Source organism: Nanorana parkeri, unplaced genomic scaffold, assembly GCF_000935625.1.
Source record: "Nanorana parkeri isolate BGI_ZX_2015 unplaced genomic scaffold, ASM93562v1 scaffold282, whole genome shotgun sequence".
Taxonomy (NCBI): Eukaryota; Metazoa; Chordata; class Amphibia; order Anura; family Dicroglossidae; genus Nanorana; species Nanorana parkeri.
In genome coordinates this window covers 1,336,050-1,362,424 of record NW_017306550.1, presented here as the reverse complement: position 1 = coordinate 1,362,424, position 26,375 = coordinate 1,336,050, and the positions used below count along the sequence as shown (strand labels likewise).

Genomic DNA, 26,375 nt, shown 5'->3' with positions numbered 1-26,375 from the left:
CAAAATAACATATCTATACTATAAATAAAAATATATGTGAACGTAAACGCTGTGAGCAGAACAAAATACAGTCACTTCAAAGAAATCAATAAAAGGAATCTTATTGGTGTCTATTGATTCAAACACAGCTCCATGTGAAAAGACTCCAGAAAGCAGTGTTCGGCGCTCACAGATACACTCATCAGTTATAAATGACCCTACTATGTTTTAAGGTCAAAAACGCTTGGTTTGATAAATTCTCCAATGGCTTAAAATTTCCTCCAATCTTCTCCTCTACTCAGGCAATATAAAAACTAGGGATGCACCTGTGACGGACCCCAGTACTCAGGATGAGTATGTCCGCCGCTGTATTCTTCCTTGCTCAGGAGATATTGTAAACCGCTGACCTTCAGCTCCCAGTTTCCCGTCACTAGTCGAGACTCAAGTGTAGGGTGAAACAAACTCTGATTTATTGAGCAACTGTGCAACCTTTTATACAGAAAGTGATCAGATAAAACTAGAATCCCATCACATCCACCTTGCCCTCCCAGACATCCTGTCTTCACACCACAGGGTTCCACCTGCTAAAGTGCTCCAGACAGCCATAGCAGGAGCATGGCCAGAATGTCATTGTCCTGATCTCCTTCAGAGTACAAAGGGAGATAACGAGGGCTGGTGCCGACAGTCTTTTCATAACGAGGTCACACAGCATAACACACTAAGGCCTGGTTCCCACCTGGGCGTATTTCAGCGCGTAGGAACGCGCTGAAAAACGCCCTACGCCCAAAGAAGTACAGGAGCTTCTTTGGGGCGTTTTCCCGCGCATTTCCATTGGTATTCCCGAGTGTGGTCCCAGCCAATCCGCATTGAGCCGGCTTCCTGGTCAATCAGGGAGGCGGGTCGTTACCTGCCTCCCAGCTTCCTGATTGGCCGTGAAGCCGGCTCTATGTTCCCTCGCAGCACTGCCAGTCAGAGGAAATTTCCAGTATCAGGAAAAGTACCGGGGCATTTGGGTGCGTACTGGCTAGTATCGGTATCAATGCATCCCTAATAAAAAAACAATTAAAAACTCCACAACATTTGACACCATTAAAATGAATTATTAAAAAAAAGCAAATTGCACTCACATTTGGTGGTGCTCAATACCGCCAAATGTGTACCTTGTTGAACCATGGAGTATGCATGGACAAATAAGCTGCAGTTTTTCATTTTCACTGTGGCGGTCTGTTAAAAGTTTGCAGTTTTTGCTATCACATGGTTCTCCTGTGATTACTCATGTGTGGGTAACCTTGGTTATGGTGCTGGACTGTGGAATTCTTGTGTAAGAAGTGTTGGTTCTGCATGGTCTTCAAGTGGCAACGTCTCTGGGTCGATTCTAGATACCATTTGTCTAGGATTCTACCAACGACAAGAGCATCTTCCTCATTGGAAAAAGCCTAAGGAATAAACTGCAGTCTTACACTTTAAGGTTACCTGTTCATTTTACACTGTTGCAGGATCTTTAGTGAGACCTTTTTTAGACTCCACCCTAGCATCTCAGACCATTAATAAGTACCTCCTGCTCCAAGTTATCAGCCAGATGGCTTAGGAACTTGAAGTGTTCCATTTTTTAAACTTTATTTTATTGTTTATCCGATTAACCGAATGTAATAACCGGCTAACTAATCGATTTTTGAAAATAATCGTTTACTGCAGCTCTAATTTCCACTTTTGTAGCCAAATTAACATCCATTTTATATTTGTTACATGTTCCCGTTCACATAGCAAAAGCTAAAACAAATATTTACAATGCTTCTTGCAGTTAAAATTGATTTTACTTGGGTTAGGGTTTCTTAGGGGTTACAATTTCTACTTGCTTCTCCTCTGTAATGTTAGGAGGCATTGTGAGGGGTTTGTTCATTATAATTTGTAGAGTAGATTCGAACACTGCCTGTCCTAACAAAGGGTTAAAGGATTGTGCATTTATGCACAATGCTCAAATGTTAGGTCTTAGTCTTTCTATATGGACAGATCACTGTGAGGGTGCTCCGTAAAAAAAAAAAATAACTTGAATTCAGCCATGTTGCCTGCTGTAACAAAACATATAAAAAAAGTAAGAAATATCTTTTTTTAATTATTTTGCATTATGCTGTGTGAATGGGAACACATAGAAAAAGGTTTTTTGACTACAAAAGTGGAAATATACTTTTAATACTTGTGTGATGTAACGCTGGATTCTAGTGTACTGGTGTCTTGCATGACAGCTTCTGTGCTTGTACCGCATAAGAACCTATGGCTGAAATGCTGGTTAGTAGCCTCTAGACCAGGAGTGCCCACAGTTTTTTGTGTTGAAATCTACTTTTCAAATGACGAGCTCAAGTAGATCTACCAACGGGAAAAAAAACCTCCCCCGCTCCTAGCTGTCTCTCCTTGCTGTCTCTCCTCGCTCTCTCTCCCCTGGCTGTCTCTCCTCGCGCTCTCTCCCCTGGCTGTCTCTCCTCGCTCTCTCTCCCCTGGCTGTCTCTCCTCGCGCTCTCTCTCTCCTGGCTGTCTCTCCTCACTCTCTCTCCTCTGACTGTCTCTCCTCACTCTCTCTCCCCTGGCTGTTTCTCCTCTGGCTGTCTCTCCTCGGTCTCTCTCCCCTGGCTGTTTCTCCTCGCTCTCCTCTGGCTGCCTCTCCTCGCTCTCTCTCCCCTGGCTATCTATCCTCGCTCTCTCCTGGCTGTCTCTCCTCGCTCTCTCTCCCCTGGCTGTCTCTCCTCGCTCTCTCTCTCCTCGCTCGCCTTGCTGTATTTTGCAAACAGCGCAGTGCAACAGGCTGTGTAAACTAATTTTCTTTGACTTAATACATAGCACTTTAACTACCAGAAAGATGTCAGGGAGCTGGGCTCAGCAGACTCAGGCTAATAGGTAATCATGTGTGCACAGCTAAATAAATATACTAAAACGGAATAAAGGGGCTGCCCTTTATTCCAAGATCCGCCACTTCTGACATGTTTCACCCAATCCTGCGCTTAGTCACAGAGCTATCCGCAGGTCATTGCAGCACCCACTGAAGTACTGCAATTTGGATTCCATTCTAGGGTGCAATGGGATTTCCCCTCCTTTTCTGAAGCATGGAGAAATATCCCAAGCAGGCACACAAGAAAGAATAAGATGTCAAAAGTTCCAAGGGTCCTGCCCCTGGTGTGCTGGTGATGTGCCCCTTTCATTGTTGGGGCATGACACAACTGCAATGCTGTCACTGACTACAATTTGCCAGTGATCGATTGCTTAAACTGGCATAAAGTATCAGGTTGCACGGTGTTGCTCCCTTACTTGCCAGATGACCAAGGCATCGCTCCCTCACCGACAAAAAAAAAACACTGCGGAATTTTTCTTGCCAGTGAGGAAACAAAACAAGTATTCCTGTGCACTGCATAATGATCCCGTCACTGATGAGTTATTGCCAGGATCACAAGTATGACATGACTCTTAGGCCTGGTTCCTACACGCTGTAAAACGCTCAACATGTGAAAACCAAATGATTGCCTATGGGCATTTTACAGCGCTACGCCCTGAGAAGTACAGGAGCTTCTTTGGGGCGTTTTGCCGTGCGTTTCCATTGGTATTCCCGAGGGTGGATCGGGGTTAACAAAGCTGTAACCCCGAGCCACACTCAGGAATACAGCGTACAGGTCTTACCTTGTCCGTGATCCCCGCTGTGTCCTCCGGCGGCTGCCGACTTCTGGGTTGCGTCCCTTGCGAGCGGCCGCGTTGTTTAAAAGTGAAACTTTAAAAAAAAAATTCTTTTTTTTAAAAATAGAGAAAATAAAAGGGGAAAAAAAATCATACCGCCAGTGAAACAAGCGTTTCACTGAACGGAAAAACGCGAAACTAACGAGCTGAAAAAATATGCTCAGGTGTGAACCCAGCCTTAAATAGATACGATCAGTGCTCAGGATTCACCTAATATGAAAAAAGCTGATACCAAACACTTACAATGCCTGCATCTTTAAGGTGTCCATACACCTGCCGATTATCGTACGATAATCGTGGGAAATCCAGCGATCGTAGGATAATCGGCAGGTGTATGGAAGGCGCGTGACCGTTTCTACTGTACGGTCGCACGTCTTTTGTCTCCCGAGCACGCTCGTACAATTGTCGGCGGGTTAGTGGCGTTCTCGGGAGACAAATGCCACACGGGCTGGTGTGCGCAAGCGCACACTGCCCGTGTGGCATTGGAATCATCAAAAGCCCTCCCCTCAGCGGGGCGGGCTTGCGATGATCGCAAGTACGATCTGCCTGTCCAAGATGGGCGGATCGTACAAGCTTTTAATTACTTTACAACCATCGCAAGACGAAAGTCGTGCAATGGTTGTAAAGTGTATAGCCAGCTTTACAGTTGTACACAAAATGATTCGACCCACATTGCAAATCAAGTTGATTGGCAACATTTACAGAGTTTCAGCTGTTTGCAATGAACAAATCAAACAAAAGCAATTGAAATAAGTCAACGCAACGAATGTTTCAATTTTTCCCCCAAATTCAACTGAAAATGCAACATTTAATGACTTCTCCAGTCTCAATCATTCAACCCCCTGAAGAGAATCCCTCACAAAAGCAAAATCTGCAAAACAGGCGTTATCTCACGCACCCGATACAACTAATCAAGGGATTCATAAGTTGCGCTTCAGCTAGCACTAATGAAATACCTGAACTAGCTAGGGGTTTGTCCAGTGTCCCATTTGACTGCATGTTAGAAATATGGCTAAGTCACAAGGATGGTCAAAAAAAAGCTAAGAGGAGAGATCAATGCCCCTCACAAACAAGAAACAGAATACATAAAGTTAGTGAAGGCACTGAATGTTCCTAGAGACAACGTTGGAAAAACATAGTTGGCAAATTAAACTGGAACAGTGGTTACACTATCTGGATGGGGCAGAAAAAGGAAGCTATCAACAGCTGCAACCAGATTTCAGAGTGACTACAAAAGACCTGCAGCAAGACTCGGTGGCAACGGGCACTCAGATTTCAGTTTGCACAGTAAGGCACATACTAAATGTAGGTTTCCATGCCAGAACTCCAAAACGTACACCACTATTGACCCAAACGCTCAAGAAAAGTTGACTCCAATATGTTCAAAATCATATTAATAAGCCACAGAAGTTTTTGGATTCTGTTCTGTGGAGTGATGAAACAAAACTGGAACTTCTCAGCCCCATGGATCAGCGCTTTGTCTGGAATAAAAAGAATGAAGCATACGCTGAAAAGATCACTCTGCCTAGTTATGCATGGTGGTGGCTAGGTGATGCTCTGTGGCTGCTTTGCATCCTCTGGCACTGGAAACCTGAAGTGTGTGGAAGGCGAGATGGATTCACAAAAGTATCAAGAAATCCTAGGAGAAAATGTCATGCCGCCTGTGAGGAAGCTAAAGCTTGTGCGTCAATGGACCTTCCAACATTACAATGATCCCAAACATACCTCAAATTCCACCAAGGCTTGGCTGCAGAAAATGAAGTCCTGGAAGATTCTACAGTGGCAATAACAGTCACTTGACTTGAACCCTATAGAAAATATCTGGTGGGATTTGAAGAAGGTGGTTGCAGCATGCATAACCAAGAATATTAGTGAATAGGAGGCCATTGCTCATGAGGAACGGGCGAAGATTCCTCAGGAACAGTGCCAAAAGCTGGTCTCTGGCTATGGATCTCGTTTTGCAGCAGGTCATAACAGCAAAAGTCTGCTCTACTAAGTACTAAAGATGCTTGCCATGAAGGGGTTGAATCATTTTGAGGCAGCAGAAGTCATTACAAGTTGCATTTTCAATTGAATTGGGGGAAACCACTTGAAACATTCGTTGTGTTGACCTATTTCAATTGCTTTTGTTTGATTTATTCATTACAAACAGCTAAACAGTGTTGCCAATAAATCTGATCTGCAGTGTGGAATTTGTTTTATTACAGCTGTATTTCCTGCAGGGATCTCATACATAACCTGAAGGTTGCAAGGTTTGAAAAACATGGAAGCTGACATTGCTTACTTCTCCTTTTGAAAATGCTAGTTATGCTGATCTACTGGCTGTAGCACTTTCTCAATTTACAAACAAAAATACAGATCAGGAATTTAAAAAGGGAACTCCAGGAATCTAAAACATTAACCCTTGCAGTGAGGATACCCCATGCACTGCAAGGGTTAACTGCTCCTTATGGTCCTCCCCCAGGCTCCAGCTGTCTAAGCCTGACAACATCACCTCAAATGTAGTCCATTCACCTGAATTAGACACGAGGACGCCAAGAGACATGCCACAGCGGAGGAGGGAGAGAGGTGAACACTTACCACCACAAGACCAAGGATCAGGTGAGTATATCTTCTGTATTCCAGCCCCTAGAGCAGGGGTCAGCAACCTTAAACACTCAAAGCCATTTGGACCCGTTTCCCACAGAAAAGAAAACACCGGGAGCCACAAAACCCTTTTGACATCTAAAATGAAGAAAACACGGCATTTATCGTTTTTTACCTTTATGCTATGTATAAAGTTATATGTGGGCTTAGCAACGCACTGGACTCTGGGCTTAGCAACGCACCGGACTCTCCTCAGACTCCACCTGAGTGTGACCCTGCAGAGCACACCATAGATCCTGCACAGCCCATCTGAGACTCTCGATGGTGGGCTCTGCAGGGCCTCCGTTGGGCTGGTCACCGGGGTCCCTTTCCCTGTACCTCCTCTTACCTGCTGCTGCTGGGGCCTCCTACCCTGTCACCTCTGCCATGCCGCCCCTGGTACAGCTGATACTCATGTAAGAGGCCCCCCAGACCCCTCACATGGGTACTGGCCGTACCCCCTTGATGGCGGTGTTCTATCAAAGTTTGTGACTACGTTACAATGTGTGACCGGTGACATGGTCACACATTTCAATGTAATCCCGCCCAGTTTTTGGCAGTGGAATGTGTGACCGCCAATAGGTCAAGCATTCCAACGCTCTCTCAGCTGTTCCAGGGCAGATCGGCATCGCAGATGGTATGTGCAGGAGAACTGATCTGCCCTGGAAACGCTGTTCGGTTCAGAAATTGCACTTCTATCCGACTCTGTGAGTGCATTTTCACACTCCACCCCACTCATAAAATTGGATAGAAGTGACATTTCCAGACTGAACAGCACCTGGGGGTGGGGAGTGCCTCGGTAGTTCCGCCCCTGGATAGGGAGCCGCAGCAGAGGGATGGAAGAGCCACATATGGCTCCGGAGCCGCGGGTTGCTGACCCCTGCCCTGGACCAAAATAAGCACCTAACCCTTGCAGTGCAGACATCCCACCACTGCAAGGGTTTTTTTTTTGTTAACTAGAGTTCATCTTTAAAGTTTGCAATTGATGGAGGTGCCCTCCGCACACCTTTCAGCAGTCCCGGCCAACAATCAAATAAATGGTGCTCGAAGTAACTTCACGGATGGCACCGTGCAAAACACAAGATTGAAGAAAATAGGTCACCAGCACTCCATAAGTTAAAATGAATGAGTCCTTTTAATGGACAATGATGTCACAGAAATCCAACATGAGCCGACGTTTCGGGGCCACACAGGGTCCCTTCTTCAAGGCAGAAGAGACAAAGATGTGGTCACATCTCTTGCCTTGAAGAAGGGACCCTGTGTGGCCCCGAAACGTCGGCTCATGTTGGATTTCTGTGACATCATTGTCCATTAAAAGGACTCATTCATTTTAACTTATGGAGTGCTGGTGACCTATTTTCTTCCATCTTTAAAGTTTGACTTCACTGATCACATGCTTACTCTAAACCAGTGATTCAGACATAACGTAAGACGGAGCTTGCACGGGAACGTAAGGCTCGCCGAACTTAGAGGTCCACACCACCAGATTTAAAATCAGAAATCCAAAATAATAAGAGAGCTAGCATGCCGAAGAAAATTCAAACACTGCTCTGGCTCTCGTATGTCCCTTGGTGTCTTCATGTCTGTATTAGATGTGAAGAGGTTATGGATCCCTAGACTGCTGGAGTTGAGGAGACAGGCTGCAGGTACTGGTCTAGCAGCCAGGCAGGATTGAGGATCGGGTGAGTATATCTTTGCTCCCTAGAAGATATGAGCAGTTAAAGCGGACCTTTACTCGTATCTTTAAAAAAAACAACAAACACACCTTTAGAAATGTTTAGTAATGACAATCTACAAACACATACTTCTACATAATTGCCGGCTTTGTATTCTTTAATACCTTATTGCTCTTTTCTTCCCCAGTCTTCTGGAAGTGCCCATATTTACTAAGGGCTGATTACTAGCTCTCCTTACTTCCTGGTTTTCTGGCACATGACTAGGACATGTGACCATGCACATCATCTCAGGGGAGGAAAATGTCTTTCACTGAGATCTCGAGATTACAGATGAGATTTGCCAGCAATGCTCTGCTGATGACAAGGCAATCCCAGTGTGCATTGCTTAGGCAAACGGAAGTCATTATTCCTTTACAAAGCAGGAACTGAATGCTCTGCAAGTGTAAGTATTTCATAATCACAAACAAATCTGTTATTAATAATCATCATACATAGAGGGATGCATTGGTAGAATTTGATCTTTGAGTGTAAGCCCTCGTTCACACCTGAACGTTTTGTAGCGCGTTCTACGCTCTACAAAACGCTCAAAAATATAAATCCCATTGTAGTCAATGGTCTCGTTCCCACCTTGGCGTATTTCCGCCCGTCCCTAACGCGCTACAAAATGGCCCACGCCTGAAAAGGTACATGTACTACTTTGGGCCGTTTTGTTGCGCGTTTCCATTGGGATACAGCCAAGTAGCCTTCGGAAACGCGCGTTTCTCTAAGCCTGATGAAGGGGACCCTGCGAGGCCCCGAAAGCGCTTGCCAATGAGATACAGCTATTGGCAATAAAATATTTTGCTTTTTCAACTCGTGGTGTGCTGGTGACATTTTTCTACTGTCGCGCGACTTTTTACCACGAATTGCGGGAAAAAAAACGTGCGACGCGCGCATATGCAATACGCCTAGGTGTGAACGAGACCTTAAGGTCCACTTTGACTCTGCCAATGAGGGTGGTGTAGCCCTACTGCAAGGATTAACTTTTCAAATTCCTGGCACTCCCCTTTAAAGTCTATGAGGCCAAAACATATGATTCAGCCCCAAAAGAAGCTCATCTGTAGCAACAAGTGACACAATGCTCACATGTAAACAGGGGCCATTGAAAACAATGAGGGGAATTTATCAAAACTGAAGCCGCTAGGCATGACAACCAATCAGCTTCTGTCTTCAGTTACGATTTGAAAATGAAACAGAGAAGCTGATTGGCTGCCATGCCCAGCTGCTCCAGATTTTGATATATTCCCTTCAATGTGATTTATCTTGTGGGTTGCTGCGCTGAGGGAAAGGAACAATAAAATGCCTAGGTGTAAATGCGACCTATGGTCCCTACCTCATGCAAGCTAGAGCCAATTCACCTGCCAGCAAGTTTTTTGGAGTGAAGGGGGAGACCCACACAATGAGAACAAAGTATTCCATGCAAATTCCGCTTTATAGACAGAGGCTGAGCAGTCATGTCCCTTTGTAGTCCCCTTCTGGATTGGAAGCCCTCCAGCCGCCGACCAGTGTATTTTTAGCATTCTTCCTCCTCAATCGCGCTCTCTAGGCCACAACCCACTTCAGCGCGCGCGTTAGCAAACACTTCCGCTCTAACCTACATCCGGTTGCTCTCCCGCCGTGCTGTGCGCGGCCGGTCACAGGAAGCGTAAGGATGTCTGGCTGGGAGCGTGATAGCGGACGGAGCTCCGGGGATGGACGGAGCTCCGGGGATGGGCGGATCTACGTGGGTAATCTGCCGTCCGATGTCCGGGAGAAGGAGCTGGAGGAACTGTTCCACCGCTACGGCCGGATTCGCACCATCGAGTTGAAGAACCGAGGCGGCGGCGCTGCACCGTTCGCTTTCATCAGCTTCCAGGATCCGAGGTGAGAGGAGAACACAGCAGCCTCTGTGTACTGTCGCCCTTCCCCTGCTGACTGGTTGGTGGAGCGGGAGAGGCGGGCGGTTCGGAGTAGTAGGCCCGGCTCTTTGTGAGGAAGGGCGCACATGGATAGTTTGTAGTCAGGGATGGCGGGAGCGGCGCTGGGGGGAGGGGACGTCCAACGTGGGGCTCTGTGTCTCAGCACTGCCTTCTCCTCTCAGGGATGCGGAAGACGCCGTGTTTGGACGGAACGGATACGAGTTTGGCTCTTGCCGGTTACGTGTAGAGTTCCCGCGATCGAACAGAGGCCCCGGGGGCGGTTATGGCGGCCCTCGTGGAAGAAACGGACCCCCATCCCGGAGATCTGAGTACCGAGTCCTTGTATCAGGTGGGTGATATGTGACACTGATCGGGGTGTATGGAGGAAAGGCCATTGTGTTATCGGCACCCGAATATTTACCTTTTGATCTACAAATCTTGGTGTTCAGTGAATGGTAGGAGCTCTTTCTTGTCATAGGATCACACAATACATAAAGGGGGCTGGCTATACTAGAATGGCATGGTTCTTCCAGTCTGTTATGCTGGCCATAGGCGGCTCCTGATGAAATCACTGCTATGGGTGACCCTGCTACAATGGTAAGCAAACTGGCCCTCCAGCTGTTGTGGAACTACAAATCCCATGAGGCATTGCAAGATTCTCACAGGCGGTGACAGATGCACCATGGGATTTGTAGTTTCGCCACAGCTGAAGTTTGCCTACCCCTGCACAATAGTTGATTTTAAATGCATATTCCACCTTTTGCCAAAAAATAAATGAATGAATAAATGTTCCTCTATTGCATTTATTTATTTTGCATGGATGCCTGCAGAGTATCGAGTCACAATTACCTAGACTATGCCGAGCTGTGCTGCATGCAGCAATTTACAGAAGACTGTGGAGAGGAGCACCCTGTGATTCCTGTAAGTGTGTGGCTGAGGCATGGCACTGATACCACATTCCTCCCATATGTGTATGAAAAGTGGAGTTAGCCTTAACTGGCTGAACAGTGTCTCCATCCTATCAGATGGAGTCACTGTTCATGTATTCGGGGATCCATGGATGCTGAATACAATAGCCAGCAGGGGAGATTCCTCCACCCATGCTGTTTAACATGGCTAGAGGAATCAAATGACTTCCTTTAGTTCAGCCCATGAGATGAACAGAAAATTTAGCTGTGAGTGACTATATGAAGTGAGAAATAAAAGCACATAACCAGACAGAGGCAAGAAGCACCTTTGCACATTCATCTTTTATTTCTAAACTATCCCCCCCCCCTCTGTAGTGATTATCCTCATATACACCTTTCAACTAGGAGGAGATGAGCTGTAAAGGAAGTGGTTACATACACAGATTTGGGGTTTTTGTTACACCGTTTAGGCTCTACCTCCTTGTTTATGATCCAGCTTTCACATCTCCATCTTTGGCACAGATAAATGGATTTGACTATAATGGTACCCATCTCATTCTGCACAGACTATACACAGTACATTTTTAGCAGATCTTGGCCTCTTGCCTGTACTGTCATAAATACACAGCAGGTCCTGGTAGAGACTTTGGTGTGATCTTTGTGAGTGCATGTCCTCACTGTACATGCAACTAGAGGGGTCAGTGAGGGCTTGTTATGAATGTGTTAATATTTAAGGGCCTATTGACATGTTCATTGGACTGCATTGCAGGCCTAATGCGATGACAAGCATTTAAACACAGTGCAACATGCTGCAGTGTGCATTGAGGGAAAACTAGAAAAACAAATTTGTCTTTTTGTCATGTGCACTAAACGCGTTGCATGCTGTGTGGATTCAGCCCTAACGCAGACATAAACCACTGCGTAGCTCTTTGCCATAATCTGCAATGATGCTGTGCCTATTATGACACGCTTACCTTACAATCGTGCCCTTCTCTAGCGCTGTGAGATGCGTTATCTGTCCCCTCATGCAGACACTTCCAGGTACCCAGACATGCTTTTTGTCCATTGTGTGGCCATTCGTGATGTAACTCCCCGCCCATGCGCGCTGGAGCAAATGCACCTGAGTGTGTGCACTGCACGGTGTACAACCTACACAGCACATAAAGAATCATCGGGGCTTTGTCTCTTCTGCCAAACATTCCTATCTTCCAGTGATCTGTTTTCTTCTGCTTTAATGTCTATTGTCTGGGCACAGGAACACTTTAACTGTCTTGAAAATCCTTGGGTTTGAGTTGCATTGATGGAGGTGAGGTTGTAGAAGAGCTTTGTTTTGAATTGAATCTTTCTAGAGGAGTTGAAGCTGTTATAGCGGCAAAGGGTGGGCCAAGTCAATATTAAACCCTACGGACTAAGACTGGGATGCCATTAAAGTTCATGTGCGTGTAAAGGCAGGCGTCCCAATACTTTTGTCAATATAGTGTTATCTTCTATTGGGTGACCAGCACAGCCACAGCTAACATGCAGACAGTTTGAGGGTACCTTTAGAACTAGAGTAAGGGCTCATGTACATGGGCATTGATTTTCTGTGTGCACTCCATTTGCTTTATTGGTGTAGTAAGGATGTACATGGTTCTGAGGCTGTCTGACCTGTTTTGCTTTCCGTTTCTTTGACGGCAGCAAGTCCTTTTGAGATTCGTTCACACTGGAGGCAAAGCAGGTTTTGCATTCAAAAGCATGTGTTTGAGTAGCACTGCATTCAAATGCAAAAAAAGGCGGTATTCCTGAACAACCCCCACACAATCAGCTCTCAGTGTTGCATTCAGAGTGAAATCAAACTGGAAAAAGTAACTTCTTAGTTTTAGTTTTTCTATACAGTAGCTATAAAGTTAAAACTGCTTTTATGTTTTTTTTTGTCTCGCCCTGTTTGGAGATTTTCCTTTACTTCCTGTCCTATCTACTGGTGTAAACTGGAACAAGAAGTAAAGAAAAAATCTCTCCAATGGGGGGGGGGGACACACCATTAAAAGTCTGATTAAGGCTTTACCATTCACCCATTTTATTCGTTTACAACTTTGCGACTGTAGCTACCTCCACATCACTGCTTCTTGCTCACTGCTCCTAAATAAACCTCCTCAGGCCCCGTAAGTGAAGGTCTACATTTCACATAGGCAGGGCTTGAAAAATCCACTCGTCCTCTCATCTATGACGAGAGGACGCCAGAGCTGGACGGGTAGCTTCCCGGCCGGTCGTTGTAATTAAACGGACGGCAGGGAGCTTTACATTCAAGCAATCAGTCGTCTCTAGAGATGCCCGATCGCTTGTTTTAGCTTCGGTTTCCCCCGCTGTCACTGCAGGTCCCGGGATCCGGTGCGGCCGGGACCAGCACGGCTGCTCTGTGACAGGAAATCAAAGGGTGATCGGTACACAATCTCCCTCTGATCTCCTGTCCGGTCCCCGAATGCAGGAAGTAATGTATATTACATCGCTTCTGCATTCAGTTGTTGTTCCCAGCTACAGAAGCTGGTGAAGCAGAATGCTGCTTCATCAGCTTCTCTGGGCGTCCCTATGTGACATTAGGGGTCTTGGAGACCCCTGATGCCTCCATAAAGAGGACCTGTCATGTAAATTGGCTATCACATAGAGCAGGTCTTCTTAAACTTTCTCCACTCGTGACCCCTTTTTGGCCGAGGAAATTTTTCTGGGATCCCCGTTCACTTGCGTGACCCCATGTGGGGTCGTGACCCACACTTTAAGAAGCACTGACATAGGGGACTTCTTAGCTTTAAGTGTAAAAAAAACCCGCAATTTTTTTGCAAGTCCCCGCATACACAAGCAAACATACGTCAGGTGTGCCTACGTGTGAAAACGACGATTACGTCTATTGTACTGCACATGTTGCATATCACCGCGAACGTTGCAGTGAGAGTAATAATGCTCGGTCCATCAATCACTGATAAAACTAAAATGATGAGCGGTAACTTGCGGTACTTTTTTTTTTTTCCATTATATAGTAAAAAATAACACCCCCCCCAGTGGTGATTATATACCTCCAAAAGAAAGCTCTGTGTCCCCAAAAATGTTAACATTAAGGGCTCACTTATGTGCTGCTTGGTATGAGCCAGTGACTTGAAGTCAGAGGAGAGTAAGGAGACCAGGTAGCAGTGAGAGTTGGTGACTTGTCAGCCATTTCCTGGGGGAGGCAAATCTCCATAGCCTCTAGGCAGCTGACTCCAAGGAAGTGGTGTCAGTAATGGTCCCCATTCCCTTGGCATGAGACTATGTGGGTGAGCTGCAAGGCGACACTCTGGTCCAGCTCTGCATCCCACCTATTTCCAGCACAGTTCCCAAATTAGAGTGGAATGCATGACTGAACACTGAAAAGATTTCCTCCTTACTTCCTGTCCTAGTGACTCAACCGGAAGTAACACTCACAAATGGGGGCAGTTCAACACTTTTCGCTTATTTGAATTAGTTCTTCAATTGCTGTCTGTGTCGCAATTGTAGATATTCTCACATCCTGTCCTAGTGAAATGTATAAGGGACCGTAATATACAGGGGTACGGGTACTCCTAGAATGAGATCCTAATAGGTTGGACTTGATGGACTAATGTCTTTATTCAACCTCAAATACTATGTAACTATGTAATGCATGAATCCTGGTCACAAAGTTGACTTTGATGCTGCCTGGGTTAGAATATTGGCTTCTCCATAAGTGTGTTTATGCTTTTGGAAGTATATTGGTCACAAGTGAAAATGTCATTCCTGACATCCCCTGTTGAAATTGCTAATTGCCTGGCTGTCATGCTCTTTTGCTTCAGTACATTGAGTCACTGAGCCGGGATGTACTTGTTCATGTACGGTGACGCCTGTGCATCAGTATAGCAGCCAGGCAACCAGCATTTTCATAAAAAGGTCAAACATGTTTATGTATTAACCATATAATGTGCGTGTAGTGTTTGTGAATCTAAGATCATTTATACTTTTTTTTTCCTCCCAATATATATTCTAGGTCTTCCGCCATCAGGGAGCTGGCAGGATCTGAAGGATCATATGAGAGAAGCAGGAGATGTCTGTTATGCTGATGTACATAAAGATGGAATGGGAATAGTGGAATTTATTCGGAAAGAAGACATGGAGTATGCTTTGAGGAAACTGGATGACACTAAATTTCGGTCACATGAAGTAAGGCAATGGCTGCGTTACCAAACAATGCAACGGATGCGCCCGGTGGAACATCGGATAACCTTATTTTTCCTTTTTGTAGGGTGAAACCGCTTACATTCGCGTCTGTGCAGAAAGAAACGCCAGTTACTCGCGATCTAGATCCCGTTCAAGAGGCCGCGATTCTCCCTATCAAAGTCGTCGTTCTCCTCGTTATGCCTCCCCCTTCCGACAGTACTGATCTGCCACACAGGGACACTTTCTATGAATTGAATTCTAAAGACCATCTGCTCTTACATTCCACAACTGATGGAGTTCATTATCTTTTATACCATTATTTCTGCCCCTAATTTTTATTTTATTTTTTAAAGGAAAAGTGTGATCTTTGCATCAGATGTACTTGTTTTCTTTTACGTTCTGTCATCTTTTAAAAAGGCAACAGACAGTATTGTGCCTGATCTGATGTTCTTCGCATAAGTGTGCAGTGAATGTGAATGATAGCTCTATGGGGTATTAAACAAAACAAAATGTGGAATGTTGTGGCACTGGGGCAAACATAAGGGAAGGTTCATGTTTGTCCTTTATATATAGACCTATCCCCCCTCAATTTGTTAGAATGATATTATTTGAAATAACTTTTAATCCTCTTCTCAAGTTTGTATGTGTTATTTCCTTTTTATTATGAAAGTGTTTCAGTTAAATAAAAAAAACATCTGTAGCTGTCCTAATAAAACAGTGAGATTTCCAAGTGGTGGTGTTCCGTGCCTTTTTCTTCCCCAGTCCACATTTGGATTACATGTCATCTGCGTTGGGGCATAAATAGTCCTTTTCCTTCTGGGGTAAGGGAATGTTTCCTGTTTGGTATAACAAACAATATTAGCTTATAAAGTTTTGTTTGAACATCTTCTTTTATTTAAAAAAAACAAATCAAGTTTTATACCTGGAGGTGCTACAAAATAATCCTCAACTACTGAGCTGGCGTTTTGAAGTAGAATTTCTGAGCAATTGCCAGATGTAACACTGTCGCTTCTTATACACAATGACCTACAGAAAGAAAATAAACGTAAAGTAATTGTGTACAAGAGGCATGTAACCCAACAGTCATTACTGCCTACCTGTCCTCTAACACAGAGGCGAGTGGCTCTATGCCATCTGTATTCACAAGGTGGAGCTGATTTGCAAAATGAATTGCACGCTGCAGTCGCTGTACTCCCTCTTGGTTACGAAAGTCCACAAGGGCTAACCTCTCTAGATGATCGATAAGCTCTGGAGTGACATGGCAGTCCTGGAAAATTTGCACAAAAACAATTATTGGCTATGAAAATGCCCTTTTATTAGGATAAGGGCAGAGATTGAGTTTTTGGATACCAGCTTATGAATGATACGACTTATGGACTTACAATCACCTTGTGGGGACAACTAGTAAAGTCCAGTTGGTGCTTTAGACATAGTGACTTTGGTAATGCATAATACAAAGATCAATCAAAAAAGTAACGCCTCCATGTCAGTAATTTGAGATCTTCGAGTGACTGAATGTTTATGTACCATGTTATAGAGGTGTCCTTACCCCACACCTTTGTTTTGATGCGTCTGGAATGCATGTAGACAAGTTGACCTGAACATTTGTATGCTTTTCTTTTTTGGATTGAGTGATTAGAGCCATGGATCTACGGCTAAAACGAGCTGTAATGAATTTCTGGCGACAGAAGTGGGTTGCGCACCTAAGGAAATCCATATTCGGCTAAAGAATATTCATGAGCTGTAGTGGAATTTCGGTTTCCCTTCTTGAAGCTGCACATTGCTAATGTCCACTACAGCGTCCCCATAAACATTCTTGTTTTTGTTTTCCATTTTTATTTCCTTATTTCCTCTTTTGCCAGAAATTAAATTACAGCTCGTTTTAGCCACCGACCCATGGCTCTAATCAATCTGAAAAAAAAACATGCATACAACGTTTAGTTAACATTGTCTAAATGCATTCCATATGCATCAAGACAAAGGCGTGCAAAATCTGAAAAACATGTTACATAGAAGGACCCTTGCTCTGTGTGGGGAAACGGTGATCTCTGCAGAGGACTGACACCACAAAACCTCCCCCGTTCCGGGTTAGAGCTAGCATTTGCCATTCAGCAAAGCTCATACTTTGTGTAGAGGGTGTTAACAATTTTGCACTGAGACCACTGCTTCCACACAGTGCAAGGGTCCTTCTACGTAGCATGTTGCAGGCCTTTCTGCTCAGGCTGTGGCTGCTTTCTAAAGAAAATAAACTTCAGCTACCCATACACCTATAGATTATCTGCAGATTTTCTGTGGTCAGATGGAAAAAGTGCAACAGATTCCTCCATCTACGCTAAACTGTGTGGATGGGGGAATCTCCCGCTGGGCCAAACTTCAGTATCTTGCTAGTCTGCCCCACTGGCTGTCAATATTAAGTTTAAACAGAGTCCCGGCGGCAAAAGTCACCGGGAGTCTGTTTAAACAGCCCCGATGCTGGCGACGTACACTGTACGTCGTCAGTCACGAAGGGGTTAAGGCTTCACACACCTTTTTGTTTAAATGCACCTGGAATGTATTCATCAGATATAAACTGGATGTTCAGTTGAGCTTTAAATTGACCTTACACTCCAAGAAATTATACTTTTTTTTTTGCCAGTTTACACAATCCTAGCTGCTTGTATATTGAAAAAGTACTTTTTAGGGCTAAACTCACAGCAGGCAGCTTAATGTAACAATACATATGTGGGAATAGGGCTGCAACCAACTAATCGATAATAAGAACAGTTGACTGCTATTCTCATTATCGATTAGTTGGCTGGATCTCCTAGCGTGCTCCTCCATGCTGAGTGGGGGGCACATCAAGCCGTGAATGGCTGCAATAGTCAGCCTGCTATTGAAGTGGCCAATAGCAGGCTGGCTATTGCACCAGCCCACTACCTGCTGTATTTACAGTCAGCTGCCATCTGTGTACTCTTGCCACTGGCAGCAGTATTCCCTGGCTGAAGCTATTCAAGTGCCATGTGCTTGAAATATAATTATTATAAAAAAAGGTGGGAACAAAGTTATTTTCGCTTTCGGCTTGACAAATTCTGCTGCTGGAGGTGCGTTGTAGTGCTATTAATTTCAATGGCACCCCAAACGTGCCTCCCACACTGGAATGTATGGGACTGGAATGTATGGTACAGCAATGCTGTCCAGTGCAACGCTGTACGATTGCAAAAAATTGTGCATGCAGTTTTATTCTGAAGTATGTTTGTAACACTCCATTTGTGTAATTTATTTAAAATTAAGGATGGGATTTATTTTTTTCAGATTAATGAAAAAAATGAACCGGCCAACTAATCAATTAAGAAAATTAGAGCTGCAGCTAATGATTGTTTTCAAAATCGATTAGTTAGCCGATTAATCGGTTAAACTTAATAGGATCAAAAATAAATTTTAAAAAATGGCTCCAGTGATGGACCACTAGTTTGTATTGAGATTGTAGTCCCATCACGGGAGCAAGCTTGGAGCGGTGGATATAAGGAAAAAAAAAGAAAGAAAAAAAAAATATAGCAATGAATGCAGAATGGCACCGGCTATAGAAGACTACAAATCCCAGCAATAATACATTATACAGCGCAATGCCGAATACCACCAGCTATAGAGGTGTACAACAAATCCCAGCAATAGTACATTATAGCTGGCGGCATTCTGCATTGTGCTGTATAATGTACTATTGCTGAGTTTTGTTGTAGTCCTCTAAAACTGGGTGCAATTACTTTTGCATGATATTCTAATTATTCGAGTTTCACCTGTATATATAGCACAATGTACCATCAGTTATATATATGGAGGAATACAAATCTCACATTCACAGCACCGAGTACCGTCGGGGGGGGGAGGTTCAGGCTTACCTGAGCAGTCTTCTAGCAACTTGCTTCTGAGATAGGGCCTGTCTATTGGCGACTGTCATCCCCCCCACACCTGCTCCTTACTTCTCCCCGCGTCCCTGTGCCGATCGTGGATGTGGACTGGCGGTGAGCGGGAGGAGGTGTGGAGCGTAGATGCAGGAGGGTCTGGCAGCGGCAAGCGTGAGGTGGGGAGGAGGTGCGACGCGCAGCGCGTGGAACCCGTGAACAGGGCCAACTAATCGGAAGCCAGTTAAATCGATGATTGAAAACGTTGACAACTTTTTCAATCATCGATTTAGTCAGCTGTTGCAGCCCTAATGAAAATAATCATTAGTTCAGTGGTTCTCAACCTGTGGGTCGCAACCCACAGTTGAGGGGGTCCCCACGTGCCTTGTGCTGCTCTAGGCAAGAGGCTCCTCAGCCTCCTCCTAGCGCGGCAGTGTCAGTTCCCCTAGATGGCGCCGCAGCATCAGCGACTGGAGAGGATCAGATAGAGGGGAGCAGGCAGGAGTGAGGGGAGGTAAGTGCTTGGGCACCACAGAGCCCGCACTGGGCACCACAGAGTCCCACTAGCCACCTGAGAGCCCGCATAGCCTACCGAGGGCCCACACAGATACTAGTATTGGTGCATCCCTAAATTTTACAGTTGGGGGTCACCACAACTTGGAAAATGTTACCAAGGGGTCCCAGCCCTAGAAAGGTTGAGAACCACTGCATTAGTTGCAGCCCTATGTGGGAACTATTTTCCCGATTGAAAGATTCTCTAATAAGCAAGTCCTGTAATTCAGACAGCACCGCAAGGTCCTTGATCACCACTGTTGCAGCAGAACAGCTCAGTTCAGAACATGCTCCCAAAACAGTTTCTTTTAAAACATGCCAGCTGTCAAAGCTGCCTGTGTGCTATTTTTTTTCCAGCTCTCAGCCGAACTTTTAGGTCCTCTAATGGCTGGTGTCATAGCAGATCACATGTGTGGCACCATGACAACTGCAATCCAGATAGAGGCCAAGATGACATCTTCCTTGGCTGTGAAGGATAGGAGGGTGTAGTTCTGCTTCAAAGGGATTCCATCACAAGGGAAGTACAGGAGCTGCCAATGCTGGCCTCCTGAAGAAAATACTAGATGTTTGGCCGGGCCTGTCTTAAGTACTTTTAAGTCACAGTTCCAAAATAAGCATGTGAATGTGTGTCAGAATTTCTTATATCTCTATACTTGTTACAGTCAGCAGCACAAAGCATGACAACCAGGGAACTAGCATTCTCAAAAGGCAGGTTCTTACATGATCCTCATGTGATAACATGTCTAAAGCAAATCTGGCCAGGCTTTAGAGATTTAAAGGGGAACTATGAGGTGAGTGATTTCCACTCATCATAGTTAGAGCCGACGTGTGACAAAGAAGCTGGTTGGTTGGCTCTATCGATCGGAAAGTGTGCTAACACATACCGTCACTCGCTCACTTTCCAATCATCTCCCTGCAGAGAGCGGTGACTGTCAGTTACCGCTTCCCGCAGGGATTCCCCCCTCCCCTTTCCGATCCTCCAGCGATGAGTGCAGGAATGGATAGGGCAGGGGGCAAGAAGAGCCCACTGTCGGCCAGCCAGGTGGATCCAGACAGTATTGTCGGGATCCATCCCGGCTGCGGTGCTCTCAGTATATCGCAAGCAATAGCCCGCGATATACTGAGCTTTGGGTCACGGGAGGACACTAGTATAGGTTCTCTCTTGACCCTTAAGAGAACTATGGGGGAAAACACTTGCCCCATAGTTCTCTTTTAAGTATTTACATATTTATAACAAACATTTTGCCCTCCCTCCGACCTAACAAATGTAATCTTCCCCCTTCACAGATGCATACTTACCTTGATCCAACATCCGCAGCCTGCAGAGATTGCTTACATCCAGCACCACAAGTCCTCTCTCTTGGCTGTGCCTGTGCAGTAGAGCCCCATAGACTTCTTCCATAGGGTTGTCTACCTCCAGGAGACAAGCCCTATTGACTTCTATGGGGGCTCTTCTGGTCAAGTGAGGCCAGGAGGGAGAGGGGACGATGTAAATACAGGAGACCACAGATATCAGATCGAGGTAAGTATAAATCTGTGGAGGGAGAGGGTGGGATCTGTTAGGTCAAGGGATGGGGGAAAAAGGAATAAGTGCCCTTTCTCCAAAACGACATATTCTTTAAGCACATAAAGGTCATCAAATTACAAATGACAATTACCTGTTCTTCGGGTTCAGGCTCAATTGTCCACGCTGGATTCTGTGGTACCTTCAGTGAATACAATTAATATTGTTCAATACCAACATTTCTCACATCAAATTCATAACACTACAAGTCCCAGCAAACTCTCTGTCCCTAGAGGCCCCTGGGACTTGTAGGCTGTATTCAGCTAGAGGTGACTGAGAACACTGATCTCTCTAATACCTTACTCTGCGAGGACAAAAGGCGTGTAAACCCAGCCGTCCTCCAGCACCTAACAGCTGTCTTCTGAACCCACATTTTCAGAGGTGTCGCCTTCCAATGACATCAAACACGGCCCGACGACTAGCGTGACCTTGAGCAACGAGCAGCCATCTTTAGAAAGGGCACGGTAGGCGTTATTGGGCATGGCGTGCTCTGTTCGGTAGAGGTTATCGCCACTTGTGACACCGGAAGCTGCAGCGTTGGGCGATATGAACAGTGTGGGGGAGGATTGCACCGATATGAAGCGCGAGTATGACCAGTGCTTCAATCGCTGGTTCGCGGAGAAGTTCCTGAAGGGGGAGGGCAGCGGAGACCCGTGCACCGAGCTCTTCCGGCGGTACCGCAGTTGTGTGCAGGTGAGCAGAGGCCGAAGGTTCCGACTCCAGGGAGGCAGAGCTCGTTCCTACAGATGCTCAGCATCTGGATCAAAACGGTTCCGGTAAATCTGAGCTGGAAAGCGAAATAAAGAGTTAAACTGTCCAGGCGTTAAAGTCTATTCCCAAAAAGAAAAAAACAACAACTCCCCTTGCAATGGGGCAGGCCTTCACACGTTACCTGCATGTTTATGTCTAGGGTACCCAGGAAACGGACTTTTAATTACCTGCTCCCGCTGGCACCAAGACTAGCACCCACATCCTCTTCCCTGATACACTTCGGTGGTTGGACCAGTGTCAGTGAGTCGTTTAATTCTTGCAGTGGAGGGGGTGCAAGGGGAGCTTGTTGTTGTTTATTTTACCAAAGATAGGATTTAAAGCAGAATTCTGGGGAGAATAATGATACCCCAGCACTCCAAAGGGATAAGTGCTTCTTTTGGTCTAGGGAGGAAAATAACACCGTTATGCTCACTTGATCCTCTGAGCCTGCTTGCTCTTAAGGTGGCCATACACTTTACAACCATCGCAAGACCTTAGTCTTGCGATGGTTGTAAAGTACTTAAAAAAACGTACGATCTGCCCATCTTGGACAGGCAGATCGTACTCTCGATCATCGCAAGCCCGCCCCCCTGAGGGGCGGGCTTACGATGACTGTAATGAGGGGCGGGCTTACAATGACCGCAATGCTGAACGGGCACTGTGCGCGTGCGCACACCGGCCCGTTCGGCATTTGTCTCCCGAGCACTGTTATAACCAGCCGAAAATCGTACGATTTTCGGCTGGTTTACTAGCGTGCTCCCTAGACAAAAGACGTGCGACCGTACAGTAGAAACGGTCGCACGTCTTCGTTCACACTGCTCGATTCTCGTACGATCGCGGGATTTCCCGCGATTCTCGTACGAGAATCAAGCAGTGTATGGGCACCTTTAGACTGGTCACTGGAGCCTCTCTTCCCTTCCGCTGCAGTGGTCTGAGGACCAGTAAATCATCACTTCAAATACACATGGGGAAGTTATCAAAACTGGAGCAGACAAAATCTAAAGCAGTTGCCCGTGGCAACCAATCGGCTTCTCTCTTCAGTCTGTTTAGTTAAGCTTTAAAAATGAAAGGTGGATGCTGACTGGTTGCCATGCACAGCTGCTCCAGTTTTGATAAATTCATCTCACGGTGTACAGGACGTGAGGACGCCACCGAGGGATATACCTTTGCTGCAGGGGGTAGCACCACCACAAGGGTTAATCATTATTTTCTCCAGAGTTCTTCATTAAGTAGATTTTTTTTTTTTACAATTAGAGTGTGGAAAAGTTAAAGCGCCATTAAACTTTTGTTTTTCTTTTGGTATCCAGACTGCAAGCCTGCTTCTCCCCTGTACGGGTGCCTCCATCATCTAGTCGACTGCTGTGTAGGCACCCATATGTGCATGGTCATGGCCGTGCCCGCACCTAGCTGTGTGCGCCCATAGCACACACAGCATGTGCCTGGCCACGCCCCCACCCATGCAGTCATAACGTGACTGACAGCAGAAGGAGCTTATGACTGTTCTGCCCTTAGTACCCTCCCCTGTATCCAGGAAGTTCAGGGAAACCCATGCATCTTCCCGGTCACGTTGGAGGAGACAAGTGGCTGCAGGTAAGGGGGAGGGGGGCTGTTAGAAAAGTGCGGGGTGTTTTTTTGCCTTGATGCAGAGAATACATTAAGGCAAAAAACCCCCAGCCTTTAATACTACTTTAAAGCCTCCTGCCAGGGTTGTATTGTTGTCTGTGTCCCAATTGGGGAAATTTTTTTCACTTCCTGTCCTAATAAATGGGACAGGACACACCGATTTAAAAAAAAAAAAAACCTACAAAGGTTCTTACAATTCCCCATTCAAAATGTTATTATTGCTGTCTGGCTAGGTTGTGCTTCTGAGATCTTCATGCGTTTAAATTGGCCAGTTACAAGCCATATCTCCTGTTATGTCATTGTGTCATCTGACTTCAAGCTTCCTCCTTCCTATATCTGTTGTTTGCTTGTGTAGTTGTGCTATGATCATGTGTCATGGTCAATATGCCAATGTTTATGTCTGCTGCTGCAGCTTTGTATTGGTGGTGGCTGGGCTTGTCATGCAATGGTCTCAATCTGACCAGGTGGATGAAGGCTTTGACATCCAGCATTCTGTGGCCTTGTCTCTCCATCTCCTCTGTTGCCTGTGTAGAGTAGAAGTTGCAAGCAGGGCCAGCCTTAGGCCTTTAGGCGCCTTGTGCGAGAAAGCTTTACAGCTCAGTGACCACACCCCCAGTAACCACACCCATTTCCCCCAATATCCGCACCATTTAAAGACTCCTATTTTGTTAAGCCGCAAACAAAAATATATTAAAAAGTATGATAAAAATAAAACTTTTATTCAAAGGTATTAAACTTGTCGGCACAATATAAGTATTATTATCAAATAAAACAACAGAAGTTAAACAATAAATGTCAAACTAAAATAGAGTCTATAAAAATAAAGTTTTTGGTTGTCAGGTTGTCATGTCGATTCCTTATTTCTACTAAGTATATCTAGAAAAGTAAAAATAGAAAACAGAACACAAAACCCGGGCTACGTGTAAAATAATGAATTACTATATGTCCGAATATACCAAAAATTTATTCAGACACATAATAATTTGAGAATTTCAGCCACGCACAGAGCCACTGCCATCCTGAAACTGACAGGATGACAGCGGCTCCGATCTCCTCCCCGCTCTGCCATCCTGACAGCTGTGGGCGCGGCTTCTCTCCCCCTCACCGCTCGGCCATCCTGACAGCAGGCAGCGCTCCCACTAGCGGACGAGGGAGTGCTGTCATGTCGGATGGACAGCAGTGAGGAGGAGAGAAGCCTCCCAGAGGACGAGGTGTGTCGGCCTCCTGGCGCCTTTGTAGCCATGGCGCCCTGTGCGGCCGCACAGCTCGCACACCCCTAAGGCCGGCCCTGGTTGCAAGAGGGGAGCCCTGTTCTTATGGTGGAAAATGCATGTACATGCCTTTCTAATACAATTTTATGAAATTTGATGGGGTCGAAATTGCACCAAAAAAAGGACATGCAGCATTTTCAGAAGCTTATGTAAGAAACTTGCATAGATGCGAATGGGATCCTTAGGAAAAGACAGGACTCCTTTTGTTGTACGATAGACAAAGAAATTGTTCAGATGTGAACGGGCACTCTATGTACTTCCTGGTGGTACCAATAATTAGAACAAGATATAAGGAAAAATCTCTCACTCAGGCTTTGCTGAAAAAGAGTAGTGCATTCGGCACTTCTTTTCAGCGTACACCACAGCAGTGCGGTGGTGTGAACTGCGCCCATTGTAAAAAGGGTAAATTGCCCAACACAGCTAATGCGTCTCAGGGTTGGACGGACAGAAATACAAATGCTTTGGCAGGTCAGACAACTCCCTTGTATATGTTTTTATCTAGCTGTTTGACTGGAGTTCAGCTTAAATCATTTGTTAAATGTGTCTGTCCTGCTGACACTGACCGCTATGATATGGTGGAGAGGAGTGACCACATGCATCTCCTTTCTTTGAAAGGAGACGGATTTGGGGAGTAAAATAATACTCTTCCCAATACTTAGAGCCGACGTGGGACACTGCTTCCAAAGATTTTAAAGTGGACCTTTACCCCCCCCCCCCTTCACTAAAAATCATCTCATCGTGCAGCTCTGCATGCTGATATGAAATCTTCTTACATTCATTAGTGAAATAAACATATATTTCTTTTACTTACAATTATTGTTTTTCTAATTCCTGGTCCTCTTGGGCATTAGTGATGTCATGTGCCCAAGCATTGCATCCTGGGAAGATTACATCAGCAGAGCATTGCTGGGAAATCTCATCTGTAATCTCATGAGATCTCAGGGAAAGGCATTTCCTCCCCTGAGATGATTTGCATGGTCACATGTCCTGGTCACATGTGCCAGAGTTCCAGGAAATAAAAGGACATGGATTCATCTGCCCTTAGTAAAAAAAAAAAAAAAAACTGAGAAGAATGGGGAGGTATGCAAAGAATACAAAGCCGGCAATGATATAGAAGTATGTGTGTGTTTGTAGATTGTCATTACTAGACATTTCTAAAGGTACCTTTGTTGTCATTTCAAAGATAAGGGTGACGTTCCTCTTTAATATATCGCCTATTATAATTGCGGTATTGTATTTCTTTTGCAGAAAGCTATCAAGGACAAGGACATCCCTGTGGACGGAATAGAGTTCATGGAACCTAATAAAGACAAGCCAAATTCGAATGCGGATTCTTGACCCAGTGTGGGCCCTGCAATAAAGGGGCCCCCAATGTCACACTTTCCCCATACTAATTTAAATAGGAAATGCAATGTACAGCCGGGGTGGACCAGTTATACTGATATCTTACAGCCATGAGCTGTAAGAATATTTATACAAGAATTTCTCAGTTACTCCTCTTTTATAAATTCTGCGCCTTGTAAATGTTATTTATCAATACAATTAAATGATTTGACCAAAAAAAAAAAAAGTTTTAATCTGTAAACTTGGATTTTGTTGTGTAAATGAAATGATAATTACTAGTGTATTGTATATAAAACTCCAAGCGCCCACCTACTTTCTTTTGCTTCTTTGATGCAATATGGAATTTGTAAAAATTCTGAAGGACGGAAAGGA

General features: G+C 45.2%; 3 protein-coding genes across 4 annotated transcripts; 2 read left to right on the top strand and 1 right to left on the bottom strand.

Moving 5' to 3' along the window:
* Positions 1 to 1,847: 1,847 nt before the first annotated feature.
* Positions 1,848 to 15,431, top strand: SRSF9 (serine and arginine rich splicing factor 9). 2 transcript variants are annotated; one of them, XM_018557416.1, is made up of 5 exons: positions 1,848 to 1,873; positions 9,738 to 9,899; positions 10,117 to 10,283; positions 14,852 to 15,024; positions 15,107 to 15,431. In XM_018557416.1, the coding sequence occupies exons 1-5, from the start codon at positions 1,848 to 1,850 to the stop codon at positions 15,242 to 15,244; spliced, it is 666 nt and encodes a 221-aa protein (XP_018412918.1). In that variant the 3' UTR covers positions 15,245 to 15,431. The 2 variants fall into 2 exon arrangements, with proteins under 2 accessions (XP_018412918.1, XP_018412917.1); XM_018557415.1 differs by lacking the exon at positions 1,848 to 1,873 and having other exon boundaries at positions 9,607 to 9,899.
* Positions 15,338 to 21,408, bottom strand: GATC (glutamyl-tRNA amidotransferase subunit C). Its single transcript, XM_018557417.1, has 5 exons — positions 21,314 to 21,408; positions 21,110 to 21,157; positions 16,119 to 16,288; positions 15,944 to 16,047; positions 15,338 to 15,857 (listed from the first exon to the last, which is right to left on the bottom strand). The coding sequence occupies exons 1-5, from the start codon at positions 21,386 to 21,388 to the stop codon at positions 15,796 to 15,798; spliced, it is 459 nt and encodes a 152-aa protein (XP_018412919.1). The 5' UTR covers positions 21,389 to 21,408; the 3' UTR covers positions 15,338 to 15,795.
* A 62-nt stretch (positions 21,409 to 21,470) lies between these two features.
* TRIAP1 (TP53 regulated inhibitor of apoptosis 1) lies at positions 21,471 to 26,145 on the top strand. Its single transcript, XM_018557418.1, has 2 exons — positions 21,471 to 21,708; positions 25,908 to 26,145. The coding sequence occupies exons 1-2, from the start codon at positions 21,562 to 21,564 to the stop codon at positions 25,995 to 25,997; spliced, it is 237 nt and encodes a 78-aa protein (XP_018412920.1). The 5' UTR covers positions 21,471 to 21,561; the 3' UTR covers positions 25,998 to 26,145.
* Positions 26,146 to 26,375: the final 230 nt, after the last annotated feature.

Excerpts from the sequence above, each read along its gene's own strand:
- SRSF9 (XM_018557415.1), top strand. The coding sequence starts at position 9,688 with ATGTCTGGCTGGGAGCGTGATAGCGGACGGAGCTCCGGGGATGGACGG. Across the intron at positions 9,900-10,116 it reads ATCAGCTTCCAGGATCCGAG|GGATGCGGAAGACGCCGTGT; the intron begins GTGAGAGGAGAA and ends TTCTCCTCTCAG. Across the intron at positions 15,025-15,106 it reads CTAAATTTCGGTCACATGAA|GGTGAAACCGCTTACATTCG; the intron begins GTAAGGCAATGG and ends TCCTTTTTGTAG.
- GATC (XM_018557417.1), bottom strand. The coding sequence starts at position 21,388 with ATGTGGGTTCAGAAGACAGCTGTTAGGTGCTGGAGGACGGCTGGGTTT. Across the intron at positions 16,048-16,118 it reads GCCTCTGTGTTAGAGGACAG|GTCATTGTGTATAAGAAGCG; the intron begins GTAGGCAGTAAT and ends TTCTTTCTGTAG. Across the intron at positions 15,858-15,943 it reads TTATTTTGTAGCACCTCCAG|GAAACATTCCCTTACCCCAG; the intron begins GTATAAAACTTG and ends TATACCAAACAG.
- TRIAP1 (XM_018557418.1), top strand. The coding sequence starts at position 21,562 with ATGAACAGTGTGGGGGAGGATTGCACCGATATGAAGCGCGAGTATGAC. Across the intron at positions 21,709-25,907 it reads GGTACCGCAGTTGTGTGCAG|AAAGCTATCAAGGACAAGGA; the intron begins GTGAGCAGAGGC and ends TTTCTTTTGCAG.